Source organism: Ammospiza nelsoni, chromosome 5 (assembly GCF_027579445.1).
Source record: "Ammospiza nelsoni isolate bAmmNel1 chromosome 5, bAmmNel1.pri, whole genome shotgun sequence".
NCBI lineage: Eukaryota > Metazoa > Chordata > Aves > Passeriformes > Passerellidae > Ammospiza > Ammospiza nelsoni.
The window spans coordinates 14317587-14333946 of record NC_080637.1 but is presented as its reverse complement, the minus strand read 5'-3'; the positions used below and the strand labels follow the sequence as shown (position 1 = coordinate 14333946).

The 16360-nt window shown below is 40.4% G+C and overlaps 1 protein-coding gene across 1 annotated transcript in view; it reads right to left on the bottom strand.

Annotated features, from left to right (window-relative positions):
- Positions 1-14077, bottom strand: part of PIK3CG (phosphatidylinositol-4,5-bisphosphate 3-kinase catalytic subunit gamma) — a 33135-nt gene extending 19058 nt beyond the window's left edge. The window contains exons 1-4 of the mRNA XM_059473187.1: positions 13943-14077; positions 6143-8158; positions 2009-2074; positions 1678-1903 (exon numbers count right to left, since the gene is read on the bottom strand). Of these exons, the coding sequence (XP_059329170.1) occupies positions 1678-1903; positions 2009-2074; positions 6143-8146 (2296 nt within the window). The 5' untranslated portion in view covers positions 8147-8158; positions 13943-14077. The remainder of the gene's footprint in view (positions 1-1677; positions 1904-2008; positions 2075-6142; positions 8159-13942) is intronic.
- Positions 14078-16360: the final 2283 nt, after the last annotated feature.

Genomic DNA, 16360 nt, shown 5'->3' with positions numbered 1-16360 from the left:
TTATGAATTTATTTATTTATTATTACTTGCTATCTTCAAATATAAGCAAAGAGATTACAGTGAAAACTGAAAGAAACAGTTTGACAACATGTTTGCTACTGGAATAGTATGGACCTAGCAGGAAGGAATTTGTTCTTTTCAGAAAATCTACAAACATTGGAGAAATATATATACAAGAATAATATCAGACTGCATGACAGAATGAAATGAAACAGGATAAAACATTCAGACTGAAAATATGAACAACGATGAGCTTAAAAATGTTGGGACAAAAAAGAAGCAATAACCTACAGGATAAATTTTAGGATATACATTTTTAAAAATATAGAAGTAGAGGGTGCCTGTAGAAAAAATTATGTCCTCAATACTCAGAGAATAAATTACATTAGATATAGAATTATTAGGACACTCCACAGTTTCAGGAAGCCTTATTCAGTGAAAATGTCAATTATATAAGTCATCTTTCAGTGTTCTGCTGTACATTACATCCAAGGATTCTTTAACTTCAGAACCTGGTGGGTGTTAATATGATTGCTTTCTCTTGAAGCTTTTCTTCTTTGCCCACATATCCTTCAAAGCTAATGTATTATAGAATCCACTGCTCTTATAGACATGTACATCTGCAAGGTTGTATAGTTTCTTTCTAAAATATGCAATTCTGACTAAATACATTTTGGTTATAGAATATTTTAAGCAAAAATTAGGAAGTTATTTAGAAAAAGTGTTTTACATGGGGCTCCAGTAAGTATCTTAACTCACACTATGTGGTAACACAACAGATTTTACACTATATATTTAAGAATAAATGCATATTTTCTTAAAATCTCTTTTGAAACACCACCACACTCACTTCTGCATAACCAGAGTGGGAAAGCTTTCCCATCCAAGGACTTCCTGGCCTGGAGCATACCAGGCTGAACATGCAGGAAAAGGTGGTCTCTCTATAGCTTTTAGAATTGTTATACTGTCATGCATCCTCTCGCACTTACTCCCAAAACCAAGCAAGTAACAGCAATGAGGATAAACAAGCTTTTAAGAAAGCTGGGGGTGGTGGGGATAGGCAGGCAAAATCCAGAGGTAAAGAGGCATTGCATAACCCTACTGTGGCTTTCAAAGCAGTGCTTGCAAGAACTGGAAATAACAATACAACATCTGTCTGACAGGACTCCTCAAAGCCACGCCCTGTATATTCACATCTGATCCACCAGATACTTCCATGGCATAGCAGCGGCTGCACTGGACTCCTCCCCGACCTTCCTGCCAGAAATCTTCTAGTGAGAGTTTAGAGGAAGGCTGTATTTCTTGGCAAGTGTCACTTTTAATTTCCAGTTAATATTTGTGTCTTTTTTCAGCACTGGCATTCAGCTAAAGTACAAGAACTTATCTGTTTCCCAGTTGGCATGGCTTGAGGTTCAAGAAGATAAGCCAAAGCTTGGGAAAATACCAAGTGACTAAAACATTGATATTCTTCCCCTTTTGGGGTGAAATGAGCAAACAAATCTATTACTGGTTCAATCATTATTAACTTACACTCACATTTTAAAGGAAGTAAAAATGATGCCCTTTGACAGCAACTTATCCCCAATTTTCTAAATGAACAATACAATTTGCTGCCTATTTTTTCACATCCAAAGAGAAAAAAACATTAACAACAAAGAAACGCCTGTTGGCAAATACCTTGAGAAGTAACATCATACTTTTCTGCAGAAACTGATTTAATCTCCATTGTGACTTTATGCAGCAATTCAATTACTTGAACCTGCTTCATGAAATCGTGCAGCATGGCTTTTCCACAGCCCCTAAGGTAGGCTTCAAGGATGACTGCAAACCTCTGTTGGTAGTGCATGGACTGGGCAATTTCGCTTCTTAAGAACCAAAACAAGAAGTGACCAATTCTTTTGTTCTACAGGTAAAGAAAAACACTACACATTAGCATTCATTTCTTGACAAATGGTTTTAATAATGCCAGCAACTTTAGCATAAGTTGGCTATATTTTTTGGTACTTACTCTCAAACCACGTTTCAGCAAAAATCTGGCTAGTGCGCTGTCATGATATGGCTCAAATTTCACAGCCTGAGTGATACAAACATAAAAGAAATGTTGTTAACACACTTAAGATCCCACTGCTTACACTTAACCAATGACATCTAAACTGCTACAGGAGTAGAAAATGTGTAACAAAGCAGGTCTTTTTGAGGCTTGCCTGTCTGATTCAAGAAGCACATTTTGTTTGCAACAGGCTCTTTTCAGGTTTATTATTAATGTGACAACTCCTTAACCAGAGAGTCCAACCTGAACATATGCACAAAGCAATGTCATTCTTGGCAAAAACCAGCAAGATCAGAAACCAGCTTGCAGTATGACTGATACTGAGAATGCTTGAAATGATTACTGACAGATGGAATAATGTGCTTGTAATAGCTCTTAAATAAAATGTTTCAATAATAAAATACTGGTTTTGGTCAACATCCACTACTTCAAGACTAGGGCATCAGGATTCACTGGTGGGTTCCCCAGAAAAAACAGGATACAGGAGCAGCTTTTCAGAGCACTTACCTGGCCTTTATTCCATAAATGAATGACAGAATAAAGGCTCTGATACACATCCTACAATAATGAAGTAAATTAAGAGGAAGACTTCATCAGAACTTTTTTTGACTGACTGTGAAAACAGATGTATTTTTTTTCCTTCAAAAGCTGCTCCCCTCCACCCAAGCCCACAGACATTTCCAAGCTACTGCCAAAAAAGAGGGTGGGAGGAGAAAGTCAACAACTGTTTTCAAGTGCCAGTATTGGAATTTTTTTTTTGTTATTCTCTATCCCAATAACCAAGTGAATTGGTCTACCAGAAAACCATCACACTTCCAGATTCTGGGTAGTACCAGGGAACTTCTCCACTTCAACTTATTTTTCCAGCTGCTTTGTTCATGCTGCTTGCGGAATTCAAGCTTACAGAAGGTTTGTATTCAGATTAATGGAGGAAAAAAGTATGCACTTATATCCCACTGCAACAAAGGAGAAATAAGAAGCATACAATCTATGAATCAGAGTCACAAAATCCCTGTCATGGACTGAGGGGGTTGGTGAATGGCTTCAGGTTCTGGAAATAGAGTGCCAGGAAGCAGCCTGTAGGGAGATTAGGGGAAAACAAAGGGATGCGCAGAGAGCTGGGTGCGTGTAGTATGCTCAGCTTTCAGAAGCAACAAAGTATGCAAACCTCCAGCAACAGTTATTCAACAGAATATAATGGCTCTTTCAAGAAGATCACTGTGGTCTGCAGCTTGCAAAGAAGCAACCAAGCCATCAGCAAAGGTCTGCTAAATTCATCAAACAAATCATAGTTTTATAAACTCTTACAAATACTGTGGCACATAGTTGCATTTTTATTTTTAAAATATCAACATGATTTCTGAAATGTAAATAATTCTGTGGGTTTAATCAAAAGAAAAAAAATTAAGTCAAATTTCCAATGAAACAACTTATGAAAATGTCACAAAGACACGTTCTTTCTAGCTGCTGGCTAAGAGACAGGCAAGAAAGCTAAGCACCAGACAGACAAAAAAGGCAAGCACCAGACTTGCCCTTCTCCTGTATCATAATTCTGCAAGAACTGTTCTGACTGTCTGCAGTACTGTTTTATATCCCCAAACAACATCATCTTATTTAGGAAAGGCAAGGAGAATTTACAAATATAACAATATATAGATCCTTTTACTTTGTGTATGAGATTATGAGGTATGAAAGGTTTTTAACAAAAATTAATTTTCACTGCAGTAAGGTGCCCAAAAGCAATAATTATCACACAAATTCAAAGGGATTTTCTTACAGTTCCAAGAAAGCCTATTATAAACCTCACTCTGGTATATACTATGCCTAATGTTCACATAACCTTGAAAAACAAGTTAAGACTGAAATACAGCCAAACAACCAACCATTACTTCAAAACAAAACCTCCTTATTGAACTTGCAAATATATTTCAACATAAAACAATATTTAAAAATGCATCACAACAATCCTTATTGAGCTGATGTTTTAGATAATTATTTTTAACAGTCCAGCCCTTTTTTCTTCACAAAGTCAAATATCAGCTTTTGCACAGCAACAATAAAAGCTGGCCATTAAAAAATGTCTGCTGGCACTGACCTGTGTGTACTCACTGCCATACACATGCAGTACAGCATCAGTGTTTATCTTACAAAGAATTTTGTTGCATTTTAACTATGCTATCCATGGTTTATCAACGGTACACAGAAGAACAGACATTATAAGAAGCTCAACAGGTTGATTTATGGTGTGGCTGCTTCTATTAGAAATAACCTGTGGGGAAATAAAATGTTTGATTTCTAACTCTACAGAGAATGGGAATATCCTATGTGAGAGTGAAATAAGCCATAGAGCTTTCATAAAGGTGTGCATTTGAAAGGTGACAACCAATTGCAGAAGATATGCATCCACTGGAGTTGAGGAATGGCCAACATCCATTCTCTGAAAAATGTAGATTTTAAATACACTGTCATACCAAAACCTAGCTGCAGAATGCTGACAGCTCATGTTCCATAGTTAGCAAAGAAATAAAGACAGGGAAAGCAGCAGAGAGGTAAAAGTTGGAATGTAGCGTGTTTTTCATTTTTAAGGATGGTAAGCTCATTATTTCTTACAACACCTCTTACTAAAAATGACACATTGAAGTTAAGGCACTGTGATTTTATGCTACAATATTTTTTTTAACTGTTAGAAAGGTTTGGTTTTTTTAAAACTCACCAGATTTGTACTTCCTGAAAACAAACAATTAAAAAAAAATGGAAACAACCCCAATATTTCCCCTATCTTCTCAGGCATTCTGACAGCAACCAATCATCACCCCAAACTCTTAATTTAGATACAAAAAAAAGTGAATAAAATTGCTGAGCCACATGTAGACAGCAAAAGCTCACAAGCCAAGCATATATATAGCAGCAGCGACGTGGGAGGCCCAATGAGGTAACCGCAGCGACTCCTTCGGTTAATGCAGAAGTGCATAAATTCTGCCTCAGCTTCAGACAAGCAAAGACAAGGCTAGAAAGGCTTTGTTTAAAGCACTACCAATGTGCAGCAAAATCTGAAATACTAACTTCATTTTCCTGGGATTCTGAGCTCTCTCTGAAGATGCAGAAATAAAAAGCTGCTTCCCCAGCTGCAGTAGTTCCTTTTTTTTTTTTTTAATTTTGAATGTTGTCCTCTGATTCTCTGAAAAAAGTATTTCCTGCTCTGAGGGATACCAGCCTTTCGATGCAAAACAGAGCCCCACCTGGCTCCAGAGGCTGTGCTTACCCGGAAGAACACAAGGTTACACCTTCCATCAGACACCAGAGGAGACTTTGACACTGCCAACTGATGGCATCGTGTTGGGAGAAAAGCAACCAAACCAAGCTTTTTGTGTAACGGATACAAGCCTTCCCAATGTTTGATCTGGCAGACGCACACAAAAAGTGCTTTAAATCTGTACAGCAGCAATCCCTTGCCATTAGAACCACAATTTTGTACCCAAGTTCCCAGAAGGACTTAATTTTATTATGTAGTCCTATCAACTCCTGAGCTACTTTCAAAATTTTGGAGGGGGGAGTTTCTAGATGAATTTGCTCCCCTTAACAGCACAAGACTGAAGTCGCTGCAACATAGTGAGTAATTACACTGACGTTCTTGACCTAAAACCCAACCCCAGATTTTGCTTCAGGCCTTGCCCATGTCAACATCTACATTTACTTTCTTTCTATCTACACTCTTTATAAACTATCTTTATAAACTAACAGTCAACAACTCTTGAGAGCTGTGTGATTCAAACCCAATATGAACAGGATTACAGACAGCACAGTTAGGATTTACTCCCATCATAGCTGTGCTGGCATTAACAATTTCCAGAAAATCTTACTGCTGTAAACACAAGATAAAAATTTTAAGACACAAGGCAATGGTTCCACAAAAACATCAACAAAGGCAAAAGTAGGAAAGTGTATTTTACATTAATCTGGTTACTACCATTGCTTTGACAAAACACCAACGACTTCAAAACTAAGGAACCTACTAAAATGGGAAATGCAAATTATTGGGTAATGCAAATATATTCCTGGAAGGCAGAGTTCAGGAATGCAAATACACCTTACCTGCACAAGCTGTAAAAGATAATGAAGAACATCATCATCTTCTAAACTTTCCAGTTTTTGAACTGCCATTGCTCGGACATTTTCATCTGAAAAGTTACAGTCTAGAAGTTGCATTGTGAGTCCAACATCTAAAGTGCTCTGATCCCAAGCCTCTTTTTTAGCTAGCAACTGGTATGTTTTGGCCACTATTTCTTGTTGTCCCCATTTCACAGAGCTAAGCAGCTTAGGATATGCCTTGGGGTGCTTTATGCTCTCATATCTAAAGTGCCACAACAGTTCTTTGTCCTCCGGAGAAAGTGGATTAAGTGGGTCAGTTGCTATGATCTCTTCAAGTTGCTTGCGGAGCTGGTTGGGCATTTCAGCTCGGGTCCTGTCCCCCTGGGGGTCTGATGATATCCTGTGCTTGGGCAAGGCAATCGGGTGACAGTATTTGTCCAGCACAATAGAGATAGCCATTGAGTTTTCTTTATCTGGGTTAGTTGCTGATGTGAGTTTGTCTGCATTTATACTTCCTTGTTCTTCCCCCTTACCTGGAATTTTCCACATGTGGAGCACATACTCCCCACATCGTAGCAAGAAACGGTGATCTATCAACAAAAGATTTACATAATAGAGAAGCTGGGTTTTGTATTTTGCATCAGAGTTGGAGGATTCATGTGACTGAAGGTTTGTCTTTGCAGATGGTCCCTGTGCTTTGCCACAGTATATCTGAAGATTCAGGAGTGCTCCTTTAGGCAAATCCTTGATTTTGATATCAAACTCCAACCAAATATTCCACAGAACCTCCTCAGTAAAGGGCTTTGACGAAGTTCTTCTCTGTGAAAGGAGCTGCTGCCCATGTTGAATGTTAGCCTCTACAAACACAGTAAGATCAGTATTTCTTGGCAAAACTGGGATATCAATGCCAATTATTTTCACTCTAAATTTCCTATTACAATCCCACAAGGAGATAGTGAAGACTCTTTCATGATCTTTTCCATCTATTGTCAATTGTTCATGATATCCTGTAACTCCTGTACAGTCATCCACCAAGGGCCACTCTTCCTTCTGAACCTCATCTTCATTTGGGTCTGGGGGATTGTCGAGGACAAGGTGGATTTCTTCCCCATTTTTAAGGCACTGTCTTATCCAGTGAAAATCTTTGATTGGTGTCTCTCCAGTAATATACTCATCTCTGCCACAAATCCTGAGAACAAAATCCAGTTCACTGTGATCTTCAGGAATGTCCATCAGAGACTTTTTCTTTGCCATTTTTGTGAAAAAGCTCTGGAGAATCATATCTGGAGTGTCATCTATTGACACTTTAATTTTCTGACTAGTCGTTCCTCTGTGTATGACTATGAAAATATTATTATTAGTGATCTTTTTAAATAAATATTCTGGGAGTGGCTTAGATGTAGTCCATGGGTGCATTGCATATAATTTAGGATCTCTGCAGGCCACCTCTATCATTCGTGGAGTGACTAATCTGCGCCGGGTAAATTCTAGTTCATCATCATGTACATTGCTTACATCAGTGACATCATAACCAATCAAATCATTGAGTTGCCGCTGAAATTCCTGAACTTCTTCTGATGGTTTTTGTTTCTGGACAACATAGATCTTGCCTACCTTCTTCTGTAACACCTTCCAGTATAGTATGCAGTCCAATGTCTGTAGCACTTGATGTTTATCATAAATTTCATACCATTGCCCTTTCTTCTGATACTGCAGAATAAACTGATCTGGGGTGAATGCATGGTAGAAGTCTGTGGTTTGACTCGTCTCTATTGCACGCATCCAAACCTGTGCCTTCATTTGCTCCACCGTACAGTTGCCAGCTATTTCAAGTAACATCATTTCTGGTGCTTTTGTATGTTTATTGCTTGTAGGTAAAATGAACTCAATGGGTATCAGTTCCATGGATGAAAAACTACTCGATGTACAATGAGGTTTCATTCTTCTTCTCCTTCGTTTGTTTTCGTCTCTCATAACAACGGGCTGTTCATGATCCCCCAACTCCATGCCAGAAGAAATCTAGCAAAACATACAATTACTTCATTACTTTCTCATTTACATTTATCTTTTCTCTTACTTTTTAACTTTTCATATACATTTTTTATATTTCCACTTCCCCTTAATTTCTGGTCACAAATACTTGATTTACATGAACCACTTCAGATGTAACCTATTCAAGTCAATACCAAATAGAAATAAAAACCCCAAACCAACTCTCCAGTGATTAAGTAATTAAAAAAGAAGTTTTAAACATCCTGCCCAGATTTTACTGACAATAAGCAGTTCGAATGTGCAATCTCCATATTGATTAGTTCTTGCTTCTATTTGATCAAGCACTGATTCTTCTGCTGCCTCATCTGTTTTGTTGCTGCTGATGTGAACATATGTAGCTTTTCACAGAAATTTAAAGGCACACTCCTGTATATGAATAGAATGCAGTCCCACTGAGCTCCAGGAATGGCAGAAAGTAACAAAACAAGCAATTTATTTGCAGTCTGGACAGACATAAGCTTATTCCCAGTTTTCTCTGCCTCTCTTTTTAGTGGGGAGGAATCAGGATTTCAACCTTAAAAACAGCCCTTAGGATGCAAAAGTCAGGGACTATTTCTGAAGATATATTTAAAGTGCATCTAAATTCAAGGTGAGTGTCCTTAGATGTGCTTCTTTTAAATAAATCAATTCCCCAGACTGATAATATCCATCCATTTTCAAAGTACACACTGCCAATATGAACTATTAGTTTGTTACAGAAGAAAAATCTCCCAAGCTGATGCTGATTTATTACCCTATACATCAAATCACACCTAAAACACCAGTAAAACAATATTAAACATGAGTAGCCTACATTATCAGCATCCAGTAAACAAAAAGTATTGTTTCTCAGTTAATCTCTATTGAAGTTTGAATTAATATTGAAGTGAAAATTGTTCAGTGCTGACTGAGTGCACTCGCACAAGCCAAGTTACAGCAACATACTGAACTTCTTTACCAAGCAACACTTTCTACACATAAAATCCTTAACTGCTGGAGAAAAGTAAAGCCAGTGTAATGATGCCCTAGCAGATACTAAAAGAAGCAGATAAAATTAGAAAAGATTAAATTCAAACATAGCATGCTAACTAAAATTCTTCTGAGTTCCAGAAAGCAGCGACTGCGGACACACCACCTCTATAATTGACAAAGTACAAGGAAATATTACCTGCTTATAAAACCAAGGCTGAATTGCTGAAGATTATTCATTTGTTTAATTTTTGTAGTTCCTATTTTTTAAAGGAAGATCATTCACACAAAAGATTTCTTTGTTTAAGCTGTTCTGCTTTTCTTGCTCGGTCTCATACCCAGATGCAAAGGAAGTGCTGCACTTACCAGGAAGGAAGTTTTAACCAAGTTGATTATACATATGATTGCTCATTTTAAAAGAAGTCAGAATGCTTTTCCTGTTACAACAGTAAAAACATACCAACAGTACATAAATTTAACACACACGTATAGAAGATATATTTAGAACCTTTTAAAGACAATCAAGAATAATCTGGGCAATAAATTGAATTAATTCAAATAAGATATTTAAACCAAATATATTTTTAAGAGATTAACTCCCAAAAGAATTAAATACAAATTGTAGATAAAAGACAACTAAATATGCAGTGTTGCATTATTTTTATTTGCATGGTGATAGCCATTTAAGTACTCCCAACTTAAATTCACTAGAGCTTTTTAACCCAGTCTCCATACAAGCATCTCCCAGAGATTGCATATGCCAAGGATCTTGCATGGTAACCTCAGTAGCAGAACTACTGGGCAGCCTTACCCCAAATATCTTTAACTCATTCATTTATGATTACAAACACACAGTGAAATCTACTAGAAATGGTGAATTTACATTCAGAAGAACTGAATGTAAGACTTTCAACCCTAATTCTTGTGGTTAATTGCAACCTGAGGTGCTGTTCTTTTAGTAAAAAAATAATCCCCACAGAAAAAAAACTACTATGGAAAACATGTACAAAACAGAAAGAAAATACAGAAAACTCTAATTTCATCCTTTTTGCTTTTGACTTTTCCAGTGAAATACTGATCGTTTGAAGAGCAACCAGGAGTACAAATCCTACAGTAGTAGATATTATGCAAAATGAGGAGTCTTGAAAAGGAGGGGGAAAAAATGAAACAACTGGAAGGTTGTCTACCAACAGTGAAGTGCCTTTTTTTAAACATATGCATGTTTCCTATTTATAAGACACATTTTTATAAAAATGTGAAAAATAACCCCTCCTTCTGTATTGGCAAAAAATCCTGACAGTATCTTACCTGCCTCCAACATGCCAAGCTTGATTAACACTCTGCCAAGATTAAAAAGCAGAAAATACCCTCCACCACTGACACAGCTCTTCTCTCTCTGAACATCACTCTGCTTGTCAGCTAAGATCTTCTCTTTTTAGAGGTTATTTTTCTCAGAAAGTCGGTTTGGGGAAAACACACTCTGTCCCAGATCCCTCTATCTTTTAAAGCCAGTATTTGAATTTTCTTAAGGTAGTGGTGAAGTTACCCTGAACATTTTGTTGCTGACATGAAATCTACCCATCTTGGCCAAGACACCTCCAAAACTCATGCTCCACCCACATTCAGCCTGTCAGCATTCATCAGTCACAGCCTTTGTGGCATCTCAGCACTACACACTGAGCTCCTCTCTCATCTCAATTCTAAAATACAATGTAGTCATATTTTTCTCTTCATTTAGACATAAGAAATTAGCATTAAGGTTTTTTTTCACACCAACAGGCTATACAGATTTTTTGCAGAGTCCTACCTCTAAAAGACATTGTGTTGCCCCATTAACTAAACATGGAGTCATTTCAGCTTCATTGGGTTCTGCAGATCTAGGAAAACCTTGTGGTTTAAAATGTCCCCAGCCTGCTCCTTGAGTTATGCACTTAAGGATTAATTCTTCAAACATACATACAAACAGCTTTTCTACCACTACTCCATAGATCAAGGCCCTCAAGACAAGCAAAGGCAGCATCTCTCCCTCATGCAGCAGACCTGTACATTTCTCAGTGAATGCAATTGTTTCACACTCTCATCCACTTATAAAGACAGGTAGAGCAACACTTCTGTGGGTTCAGATATCCCCCCACAAATTGCATCAGACACAGCACAAAAATGTGTGGCACTTCTGTAGCTGCCTTGCCCATACAAAGCTGTCTTTTCTCCTGCATTCATTTGGCTGTAGCTGTTGTGTCTAGTCCATTCCAACCCAATATCTATCTCCAGTTCTGCTGTGATCCCTTTTCCTCAGCTTCAGAAGGCAGTTCTTGGAGCGACAGCTGTCTCTCATCTGTCTCTGCAATGACCCATTCTTATGGTGACACCAAATTGTATCCATTTCCTGCTAATCCATTGGCAAAACCACATTTCCTCATGTACATGAACAATAAAACTTTGATATTTATAATGAAAAAGCATTTCACATCAAGTTCCTAAAACCTTAGTCATGCCTAAGCTTTACCTACAGTATTGATACTTCAAGAATTCTACTGCCAACAACACCCCAAAAAAAGGGAAAAAATCACTCTGTTTTATTTCTAATTCTAATGAGCCTCATTAACCCTGAATATTCCTGTATTACAAGAACTGTCCTACACTAGTCTAAAAATCCTGATGGGGTCCAATGGAGAAGGAAAAGATGGGCCTGTAAAGGGTAACTAAGACAAGCAACCAGTTTTGCCTTTGTCTCCATTGTGTTGCTATCTCATCACTCAGGTCAGCAACCTGATCATAACAAAACCAGCAAAAAATTTGTTAATTTTCAGCTGAATTAGTTCCTTTAGCTGACTCAACACTTGCAGGAGTGGTTGGGCAGTGATGGAAGAGAAGGAAGGGGAACAGAGCCAGTACAGTTAAGCATAACTGAGACTGAAACATGATTCACAGCAGGATTAGGAGATACTCTAATGAGTAAAGTCATTAAATTATTTGAAAAAACTGGCTGAAAAGTACTTTAAAAAGACAATGTAGTATTATGATGTAGTACTTATTTGGCTACAAAAAAATTAGGATAGTTGTCAATCTTGACTGCTCTGTTAAGACTATGTTAGAATTCTACCAGTTACTATCATGCTTATTCTGTATTAGCTCCCGCTTCTGTTTTAATCCATCATGCAAAAACCTTATTTCAAAATTATTCTTTTCACTTTAGTGTGAACTCCTTCCCAGACAACTTAACTTTCAAGAAAATAAGCACTCTCTACCAGAGTTAGAATTACCTTGTGCATGCTTATGTAAATACAACACTAAAGCTTACATTCACAGTTTTAGACAAAGTTCACTTGAAAGATAAATTTTAAAAACCAAAATTACTATTAAAAGATTCAACGTTTTCCAAGCAGCTTTGCTTGGAACATCTGCTTGCCCACACTGTTGTGTAGCAGGAGATGATTTTCCACTTGCTGGACAGGAGTACATCTTCCCTACACCTGCAGTGATCTAGTGCTGAACTTCACAGGTAAGATACAGCGCCAACATTTCAAGTGTGAACACAACAATAAAATACCACTTGAGTCAGTTTCTTTGTCAGATCCTCTAACAACTACAAGCTCTAATTGGGAAATAAATCAGTGCAGGTTCCCATTAGCAAGTAAACCTCACAGGTAATGCAGCCACATTCCTCAACAAAAGTATATGAGCCAGCAGACACAGCTTGGTTTGGAGGCTGGGGAGTCAATCAGACTGCAATTACAGACAGCAATTATAGCATTTTCAGGATGCCCTGCCTTCACCACCTTTAGTTTCTATACGAGTTAGACATTTGGGGCTCCTACAATAATAACTCCTAGCTGGTTCTGTAAATTTAGGTAAGAATTTTGGCAAAGTTCTGGTTAACTGGGGTTACACAAGAGATGTATTAGTAATCTCAAAGTAATCCACCTTGGAAGAACACTTCGCAGAGTTTTAAAACCCAGAGATCGCTGCTATTTTTCCTGCCAGGACACACTATTTAGACAGTGCCTGTCAACTCGTTCTCGGCTTTCCAACACCGCTTGTTAACTCTGTGATCTAATCTACACCAGCAACTCCTGAATGCCCTCAGCTATTATTTCAAGGGCTTGTGGTGTGGACAGGTTTCATGGTCTACATGCACCAGATAGACACAAGAAATTTGTTGGATGAGGAAACAGTTACTTATTGTTTAAAAGCCGTGTTGTAGCGTAGCTGACTCACTGATCTCAAAACTCGAGAGAACTGTCTACTGAAATCCTTCACTTCGTATGTTCCATTCACCGTTCCAACAGCTTCCTCAGCGGGTTTGGCACCAAACTCGTTAACTCCTGTTCGGGCCATGACGTGAGGCGGGACCAAGGCCGCGAGGGACCGGGCAGCGCGGGGGGCTCGGCAGTGCCGGCTGCGGCGGGGACCGCGGGGCGCCCCGGCCAGCAGCACACCCTGCCCAAGGGGCTCCGCGCACGGGACACGGGAGGCGGCGGAGGCGGCGGGGGCGGCGGGCCGGGGCCGGGGCCGCCTCCCTCCCTGCCTCCTTCCCTCCCGCCCCCGGCCCACCGCCCCTGCCCAGAGATGGCGGCCGGCGCCGCCCGCGGGAGGGCGAACCGCGCCTCACCGCGCCCGCCCCGCCGGGGCTGCTGGGGCCGGGGGCGCCCTGTGGCGGGGGCGGGAGGGAAGGAAGGGTCCGCCCGCGGCCGGAGCGGGGAGCGGAGCGGCGGCACCACCCGCGAGCCCGGGCCTCGGGCAGCGCCGGCCCGGGGCGGGATCCGCCGCGACCCCCGCTGCCCCCGGTGCGGAGCTACTCACCGCAGCGGCGGCCCCGGCTCCGGCCCCGGCTCCGGACAGGTGTTTCCCTCAGCAGGAAGCGGCGCGGGCCGGGGGCCGGCGGGGAGGCTCCATAGCCGGCGGCAGAGGCAGCCCTGCAGCCGCCGCCAATCACACGCCGGGCAAAAAGGGAACCGGCAGCGGGGCCTCCCCGCCCCGCCCGGCCCCGCCGCCGCCTCGGGCACCCGAGCCCGGCCCCGGCCCGGCCACATCGGCCGGAGCGCGCACGGACGGACCCTCAGCTGGGGTGCAAGCGCTGCGGCCGCGGTGAGGCTCGGTCAGCACAAGGCACGCAGGACGTGTCCCGGTGTCAGCTCCGGCAGCGAAACCTCCCTGGGCGCAGCCTCCTGAGGTGCTCCTTGCCTAGGGCCCCACGGCCGGCTTGCCCATGGCACTCCTGCAGCGACCCCCGGCTGCCCGGCTAGCCCTGACAGCTCCTTCAGCCCCCACCTCAGGGCAGGGACAAGTTAGTTTGTCTGAAGTGCCCTTGAAAACCCCTGGAGATGGCAACCTACTCCAGCGTGGTGGTCTTCTGCTTAGCAAAGATTTTCATGCTGTATGATTAAAATTCTCGTCCTACAGACTCAGCATCTTGCTTGTCTTATTTCTCTTATTCAGTTGGGGCGTTTTCTTCCTCCCTTCCCTCCAGCTGCAGTATTAACTGTTTTTCTACTATTTTTCCATCTCCAGACGGGCAGTCCTGGATCTCTCTTTTTAGGTCATGTTCCTTAGACCTCCTGTGATTCCTGTAGCTTGCCTCCGGGTTCTTGCCAATTGGGCCACTTTTATTTTTTTGGAAAGCACCACTCAAAACTGGACATAGCAGTATTCCAGCCAAGGCTTTGCCAAGGCTGCCCACAGCAGCAAGGCTTTGCTAAGGCTGCCCACAGCAGGAGGATTAATTCATCAGCCTTACGGTGCCAGACTCCAACTGCAGCTCAGGCATAACTATTCACATTGAATTCAAACAAACAAACAACTCCCCCTCACCACTCTTTCCCCATTCAGGCTGCTGTCTGTTTGGCTCTGAATGGAGCTGAGTGTTTCTGTCTCCACAGCTCTTCTTCAGACTGAACAGTAAAACTCTTTCCATGATTATGTTGAGACATTTTTTTGACCCAGCTCTTTCAATGAGATTCACAGGTGAGCTCTGTATGGCACAGAGCACACACACTTGCTCTGAAAGCTATGCTGGCATAAGGTTACATCTTCAGAGAACACTCTACAAGACCATAAGTTGCCACAAAGACTTTAAAAATTATTGTGATTTTTCTAGATACATATTCTTAACTTCCATAGAAAGACAATACCAGAAGGAAATAATGACTATGTTACATGTACAGATGCTATTATAAAAAGTTGGATAATTGTTGTTATAGCATGGATGGATTCTTTTGACTGAAAAAATCATTTGCCTGGTGGTAAGAATTGTACCAGCCTGAAGCAGAAAAGAGAAACCTCTGTTTCAAAATGAATATACATTACAATGAGCTGTGTCTGTAAGGAATCATAATAACTGTACTGGCCTCAAGTTCCCTTTTACGTGAAAGCAAAGTAAAAACCTCCAACAACTTCCATGTGATGTGTGTGCAGCATAGGGGAAACACAGTGCAGACCCACTTCATGCTTGCTTTTGCCTGGTACAATGGGTAATATCTGTCGAAGCAGTTCAGCTTTGCACAGCATTACTGAATGCTTTAAAAGACATTTAAAACCCTTATCAAAATAGGAAGTCTTTTTTTGCTGTTTTTGGCTGGATCCCCAGATGGATCACTCCAGGAACACAAGTGTAGCCAGTTTGGCGACTAATCCCGTTAAAATCCGTGGACTTTATTTGGGGATGCACAAACATATGGAGATTTGAGCAGCTGAATAAAAAACTGTCATTTGTCAAAAGACAATTATAGAGGGGATAATTTACAGCCAGAGCAAATGACACGTTTGGTGTTGATTTCAGCCAGAATTGTATAACATTTTTAAAATAGCTATAAGTCAATGTAGTGTTATTTGCAATGAAATAATAAATTATTGTACTTATTATATTTGAGAAAGGTTGGTAAACTCAAAATCTTGCTCTCTTCAGGATTTAGTATGTTAATAAAATATTACATTTTTGCAATTAAGCTTCAGCTCATCTATATACAGCTTATTTTCTTTATTGCTTTTTCTGGCAAATCAAGTAATACAAACTTTCCTGTAGGTGAGGATGTTCTCCTCATACGTTATATATTCTTTAGAAATACACATTTTAACATTATTTTATTCCTGTTCATTTCTAAATGTGACTTAAAACCTTTCCCATAAATTATCATTTGGTTTGTTGGTTGTTTTTTTTTAGTTAAGAACAGCCTGCACAATAAATTGAAAGGCATATTTTACCATATCAAAACCAGAACTTTA